Source organism: Lactuca serriola, chromosome 7 (genome assembly GCF_051521515.1).
Source record: "Lactuca serriola cultivar US96UC23 chromosome 7, Lser_US96UC23_V15, whole genome shotgun sequence".
In the NCBI taxonomy this organism is placed as follows: Eukaryota; Viridiplantae; Streptophyta; class Magnoliopsida; order Asterales; family Asteraceae; genus Lactuca; species Lactuca serriola.
Genome location: NC_136414.1, coordinates 70,227,628 through 70,235,347, shown reverse-complemented (window position 1 = coordinate 70,235,347; position 7,720 = coordinate 70,227,628). Strand labels below are relative to the sequence as shown.

General features: G+C 29.3%; 1 protein-coding gene across 1 annotated transcript; it reads left to right on the top strand.

The window, feature by feature from the left end:
- Positions 1–649: 649 nt before the first annotated feature.
- LOC145062694 (G-type lectin S-receptor-like serine/threonine-protein kinase At4g27290) lies at positions 650–6,791 on the top strand. Its single transcript, XM_079010287.1, has 7 exons — positions 650–2,006; positions 4,594–4,710; positions 4,782–4,930; positions 5,037–5,247; positions 5,357–5,594; positions 5,743–5,893; positions 6,340–6,791. The coding sequence occupies exons 1-7, from the start codon at positions 731–733 to the stop codon at positions 6,625–6,627; spliced, it is 2,430 nt and encodes an 809-aa protein (XP_078866413.1). The 5' UTR covers positions 650–730; the 3' UTR covers positions 6,628–6,791.
- Positions 6,792–7,720: the final 929 nt, after the last annotated feature.

The following is a 7,720-nucleotide window of genomic DNA, read 5'->3' as shown; positions in this document are numbered from 1 at the left end:
GTTTTTTCAAACGCTAGAAGCTAGAAGCGCTCAAACACTTCTAACGTTCTGCGCCGTTAACCCCCAAAACTCTTTTACGACGACCTAATTACTATGGTCCACCTTAACTATTTTGGTGTTCGGTCCAAAAACAAGTCAGTCATTATAAGAGTATTCATAATAGTGATTTTAATGAGAGAGTTGAATGAGGAGACAAGTGTATATGACATTCAATTGATGAAATTTTACCATTGTGAGATGTCACATTGACATTCAATCGATTTGAAGTTCAGTGACCATTGAACTTTTCAATAGAAAAAAAATTTTAATTCTTAAATATTTACTATAAATTATATTTTGTAACATTTTATTGAACTTTATAAAATTCAATACATTATAAGGAAAAAAATAATAAAGTCCTAAACATTTTAAAGAATGATATAACAATTGAACCCTAATTCAATATATTGTGGACGACTTAAATTAAATTCAAATATTCAAGAAGCCACCATTAAAAAACACGGTACAACGAGATATAAAATTGTATTGTATTGAAATAATATTTTAAAGAGTATTGCTATGAAATTATCAAATATAACGCCAGACTTCATAATCTCACACAAATTACGTAATCACATAAATCCAACAAAACTCTCCCTATTATATTTAGGGATTTGGCAAAGTGTTTGACTATATTTTACCATCTTCTTCTCCAACAAAACTCCCACAAATCTTCAACAACACTTTTCAAATGGAGGTATATCCAATTCTTATGTTCTTCTTCAGTACCTTATTCGTTCTCGTATCATCTTCTGCTGCATTAGATACAATATCTCCAAATCAACCAATCAAAGATGGCAACACCCTCGTTTCAGAAGGTGAGACGTACGAACTTGGTTTTTTCAGCCTTGGAAAGTCCCAGAATCGATACTTGGGGATATGGTACAAACACGTCTCAACTTTCACCATTGTGTGGGTTGCTAACAGGGACACACCAATCAACGACACATCTGGGAAGTTTCAACTCAGCAATGAAGGAAAGCTTCTGATTCTCAGTGATAACAATACCCTAATCTGGTCATCCAAATCGTCGATCAGGAATGTTAATCTTCCGGTGGCACAGCTTCTGGACAGCGGAAATCTTGTCGTGTGGGATGAAACGAACACCAAAGAAGCTCCGATCTGGCAAAGTTTTGACTACCCCGGAGACACGTTGCTACCAGGACAGAAATTAGGGAAGGATTTGCGAACAGGAATACAGAAGAACTTAACATCATGGAAGAGCCCTGATGATCCTTCTATAGGTCGATATAAAGTCTTTCTAAACACAAATGGGTATCCACAGACATTTGAGGTAGAAGATGAAGTTCCACACTCAAGATTTGGACCATGGAATGGTGAAGGGTTTAGTGGGCTTCCTCGAGAAAACACCAATCCCATTTTTTCCGTTGAATTTGTTGTCAACGAAAAGGAAATGTATTATACATATAAACTTAAAAGTCCAGTTCTTCAGAGGATAATTCTTACATGGGATGGAACCCATCTTCAATTCAGTTGGATTAATCGAACCCAAGAATGGGTTTTATATGGAAATGTCGTTGTTGATAACTGTAGTCAATATGGACGATGTGGTCCTTATGGAAGGTGTAGTACGAAAACATATCCTCCATGCAATTGTATGGAAGGTTTTGAGCCAAAAGTACTAGAAGAATGGAATTCAGGAGATTGGTCAAGTGGGTGTCAACGTAGAAAGGATTTTGAATGTGGGAGTACTCAGGAAGATGGATTTCAGAAAATTTCAGGAGTTAAATTTCCAGACACACAACATTCATGGTACAACGTGAGCATGTCTCTAAGAGAATGTGAGATGGCATGCAGAAGGAATTGTTCTTGTAGAGCTTATGCAAATTTAGATGTTAGAGAAGGGGGAAGTGGATGTTTGCTATGGTTGGATGAACTCATGGACATAAGAGAGTATGATGACAATCAAGATCTTTACATAAGAATGGCTACATCTGAGTTACCAGGTACACACATTTTGTTCTATATTTAAGAGTCAGTATTACCATTAAATGGACTGGATATGTAATTTCTTGCTAATGTTATGAGCCAAACCATTAAGTCATTTTCCCAAGATCTTAAACATTAAAAAAAAAAAAAAAAGTTACATAATCATTACGATCGATTAGACATTTTAATTAGGTTTTGTAATTGCGAAAAACTATATAGTTTGAACACGCAAATGGAGATTTGTTATCCCATGTGTAATTTATACGTTTAATATAAATTTATAACATTTTTTTTTCAAACATGTATCTTTTTCAACATATTAATTAGTTTTTTAATGGTGTAATTCATTGGGAGTTCGATGCTTATTTAAAAGATTTAATTGAATTATTGGTCTTTACACGTTAATAAACTATTTTAAGTCTTTTAATAGAAAATTTAACTTAAATAATAAGATTTTTAAAAGTTAATCTCTCATATATTTAAAAGTCCTGATTAAGATAGAAGGCACATTTTAATTTTACCCCTTAATTACTTTAACCATAAAAATCTCTAAATAGACTAATTGATATATATATATATATATATATATATATATATATATATATATATATATATATATATATATATATATATATATATATATATATATACTAGGTGTAAGACCCATATATTACATGAGTTAATTAAAAAACATTAAATATAAGAATCTAAATATTTAAGAACTTTAGATTTATAAGAAAATAAGAAAAATAATCAATTATCAAAATTGATATTTTTTATCTTTTAAACTTAAATAAATTAATGAGTTTTAATTTCGGAAATTTTGAAATTAATAGGTAAGTTAATTAATGACATCGATATCTATTTATTACTATATTTATTGAAATTATTATATTAAAATATTATATCAAATTTAAAAGTAGAAAAACTCATAAAATGATATGTGAAAAAAAAATTAATTCAAAATAACCACAAAATAACATTTGACAATTTGAATGAAATTGTGACATGTGACAAAAAAAATTTCATTTATTAGAGATGATATATATATATATATATATATATATATATATATATATATATATATATATATATATAACCTGTAGAAACCACCGTTATAAAATTAATTAAACTTTTATAATAAAAATTTATAATTATTAATCAATTATCTTAAATAAGTCATTTTAAATAAATTATTAATTACGAGATGTATCAAAATTTTAAAGTTATTATAACTTCAAATTTAACATATAATTAGAAAATATAAATTTGAATTTTGAAATGAGTTGACTGGTTTAGGTTCTATGGAAAACAAAAAACCCTAAAAATCATTAAAATGCATAAAAAAAATATTTAGAGATCACAAAACTTTTTTTTGAATTTTTTTATCAAACAATCACAACTTTTATGTCAAAATCGCTGAAAAAAAATTTATTTTTTTAGCGAAATTGTAAATGCTGCGATTTTTTGATAAAAAAATTCAAAAAAAAGTTTTGTGATGTCTTGGTATTTTCTTTTATGCATTTTTATGATTTTTAGAGTTTTTTTGTTTTCCAAATAACCTTTTATATATATATATATATATATATATATATATATATATATATATATATATATATATATATATATATAGGTTTAGGTTCTATGGAAAACAAAAAAAACCCTAAAAATCATAAAAATGCATAAAAAAAATACTTAGAGATCATAAAAAAAATTTATAAAAAATCGCAGTTTTTTGTTAAAATTCGCTGTAAAAAAAAATAAAAAATCAATTCTTTTTTTTTTTTTGTAAAAAAAAAATTTCAATTTTTTTTCACCGATTTTGTATAAAAAGCTACGATTTTTTCAAAATAATTTTCAAAAAAAAGTTTTGTGATCTTTAAGTATTTTTTTTATGTATTTTTTATAATTTTTAGGGTTTTTTTGTTTTCCAATATATATATATATATATATATATATATATATATATATATATATATATATATATATATATATATATATATAATAAATGAATAATTTTAATCTTCTTTTAATAATGGTCACTTTAATACAACTCTTTATTAATATTATGTCATGTGTCATATATATATATATATATATATATATATATATATATATATATATATTAAACCACTTCTTGGCCGATCTATTCTACAAATGTGCCCACTTTTGCTAAAACGTTAAAATGAATAAATAACACCCTATCTTACCTGTTCACACCAATCCGCCATAAAGTCAATTACATAAATGTAAAACACAAACTTCTAATATAGTGGTTGTCAATCACACTTGCCTTGCAAATGTTTTTTAAAATGCAAATTGAGTGCCAAATCATCATAATCTTTATAAGATTTATAACCATTGCAATGGAATATTCGACCCATCAATTAATATGACACATATATTCACTAGTGCCGATGGCGCTATGCACCTCTCAAAAAAATGTCATAGTGGATGCTTTTACAAGATTATTTTAAACACGGTCACATCTAAGGTATCTTTACAAAAAGTTCATAATCTATAGGTTTAATTGTTTGGTTTTGAATGCTCTAATCTTTACCTTTGGATTACTGTCATACTAATAATGGTATTGATTAACAAAAGGCAAATCCAGCTTCAAAAGGATGAAGCTAATAATCGTGGTGGTGCTGTCAGTTTCATCAGTTGCGCTACTTTTGTCTGCAGTAGCATATGCATGTAGAAATAAAAAGAAAGGACGAGGTAAATTAACCAAAAAAAGTCGTATTATTTGTATGTAATCAAAAGAAGAACATGAACTTATCATTTTGTAGGTTACTGGACAAATACCCTTAACAGGGATGATCAGGTGGAAAACCTTGATGAACTACCTTTTTTTAGCCTTCATAAAATAGTTAAGGCTACGGCTAACTTCCACATTGATAATAAGATAGGAGAAGGTGGCTTTGGTCCTGTTTACAAGGTAATTTAATTAATCCATTTTAATAAAATGCAATGCATATCAGTATGATTAAAGAAAAAGAAAGCCTAATGTAAGATGTATATAAATTGCAACCTTTGTCTTTTAGGGCGTGCTAAAAAACGGAGAACTAATAGCTGTAAAGCGACTTTCAGAAACTTCTCAACAGGGACCTGATGAATTCAAGAATGAAGTCATGTGTATTGCCAAACTTCAGCATCGAAATCTTGTGAAGCTCCTTGGATATTGCATTGATGGAAATGAAAAGATTTTGATATATGAATACATGGATAACAAAAGCTTGGACTCGTTTCTATTTGGTTCGACTCTAGATCTCTAATACCTTATTTTCAAACTTCTTGTAGGAATCCATGATCAATGTCAAATTTGTTTAAAATTTCATATAACTAGTTCGTATATATTGCGCAGATGAAACCACAAGTTCAATGCTTGACTGGGGACAAAGGTTTCATATTATCCATGGTATCGCTCGAGGTATTCTTTATCTACATCAAGATTCCCGCCTCCAAATTATCCATAGAGATCTCAAGGCAGCTAATATCTTGTTGGACAGCGAAATGAACCCAAAAATATCTGACTTTGGTCTTGCTCGAAAGTTTGTTGGACTGGATGCCATGGCTAAGACAAGGAACGTTGTGGGAACATAGTAAGAATAATCTACAAAACATAGATTAGTAGCTTAGTTTTGTTTTATTACACGTATTTTCCAAAAAATTTGGTGGAAAATTACACTAACAAACGAGAAACTTTGTTTATAATATGTTTTTATTAATTGAACTTGGTGTTGTCGATAGTGGATACATTTCTCCCGAGTATGCTGTACATGGGCATATCTCAGTGAAGTCAGATGTATTTAGCTTTGGTGTTATTGTGCTGGAGATTGTGAGTGGGAGGAAAAACAGAGGATTCTCTCAAGAAGGTCATAGCGACAACCTTCTTGGACATGTAAGATTATATATTTGGTAGACTAATTGTATTATTTTTCCCGTTATGATTAAAGTGTCCAAATGGATAGTAATGCAAGTTTGGATAAAGTGTTAAAGTATGTTTCTTTCTTTTTAAACAAATCAAATGGGACTATATGACAATTTTACTACCGAATTTTTTTACAACAATTACCATTTCACATAAATGGTAAGTAAATTTGGCCGAATTGATTCAAAAATAAATAGCATGTATATTTGTCCACAATAAGGTTTAACCCATTAAGTTCATCAAATAAAAAAAAACAACCTCCTAAGGTTTTTTTTTTTTTTTTTTTTTTTTTTTTTTTTTTTCGTTTAATGGGTTAAACATTAAATCCCTACTAATTTAACAAAAAAATTAATTGGTGTTTTCTTTAACATTTTGCTTTTGGCATATATAATCATATGAAGTTTGATTTCATTCAGGCATGGAGACTTTACAAAGAAGACAAGTCGATTGAACTTATAAATGCATCTTTACTCAGCTCATGTGTGGTCTCCCAAGTGCTACGATCAATACATGTTGGATTATTGTGTGTGCAACAACATGCAGAAGATAGGCCAACTATGTCATCAGTGGTTTCAATGCTTGTTAGTGAAGTTATGTTGCCTCCACCTAAACAACCAGCTTTTTTCACGGAAGAAAGTTGTCGTGAATTAGAATTTGGTTCATCATCCAATGAATACATGATAACACTATTGTATGCTAGATAGAAAAGGATTGTGTCCATGACATATGTACAGATACATGTTGTGGACAATTCTATTTATAAAGTTTTGTGCTTTCTAGATCTTTACCATGGATCAATTCAGCTCTATAGCTTTATGTTATCACTTAAATTAAAACTGTGAACAAATGTTTGGATTTCATTGTTATTTAGAGCAAATAATATATTTTAGAGACTACACAAGGCATTTCCTTTAACATATGGATTGATAAAAGAATGACATTGACACGTCTTGGTAGCAAGATTATATTTGATGTTTAAGAGTCTCATGAGATTGGTATAATAAATGGCGAGTTATGCAAAACAACCACAACTGCACCAACCCAAATAGATCGAAAGAACATTATTTTGCCAGCGAAACCAGGTCAAAAAACATCATTGTTGATGTTAAATAAAATAGTGAATCATAAAATTTAGAACAGTTGGAATTTGGAACTTTTATATGTTTTATGAGTGTTTGGCAAAATAATTGAAAGCTTTTGAAATTGATAAAATTACATAAAACTAGTGAAGTATCCCCGCTTTGCGGGCTTGGATTTGCATTCCACTGTTTCCGAAAAAAGAAAAATACAATGCTATAACATATACTCCAAGGTAATTTATTGGTTGTACATCATTGAAGGAGATAGATAATCTAAATTGTACATCATCAAAGGATTGTAACATAAATAACCCGGAGTGCATGTATTTCAAACAGTTATGGTGACAGTTGCTTCTGGTAAGGATGCAGGAATTTCAAACAGTTATGGTGACAGTTGCTTCTGGTAAGAATGCAGGAAGTCGGATCACATTTCTACACTTAAGGAGTGGGATTAAGCAAATATGTACACAACAAATTTAATAAATAAAATAAGAAATGGAAAAAACATTCGTTGTTTCATGTATTCGGCACTATAATTAAAGACAAACATTAGCTTTGGAATAAAGACTAACAGTGAATCCATAGATGCCAAATCTAATAGTTAAGTTGATAAAAAAATTCAAATATGACTAATTGCCCTTGAGCCAAATCATTAGACATGTAACCTACAAGGAGGCATTTCTTGATCATCCAACCAATTAACTTCATCTTCAATACC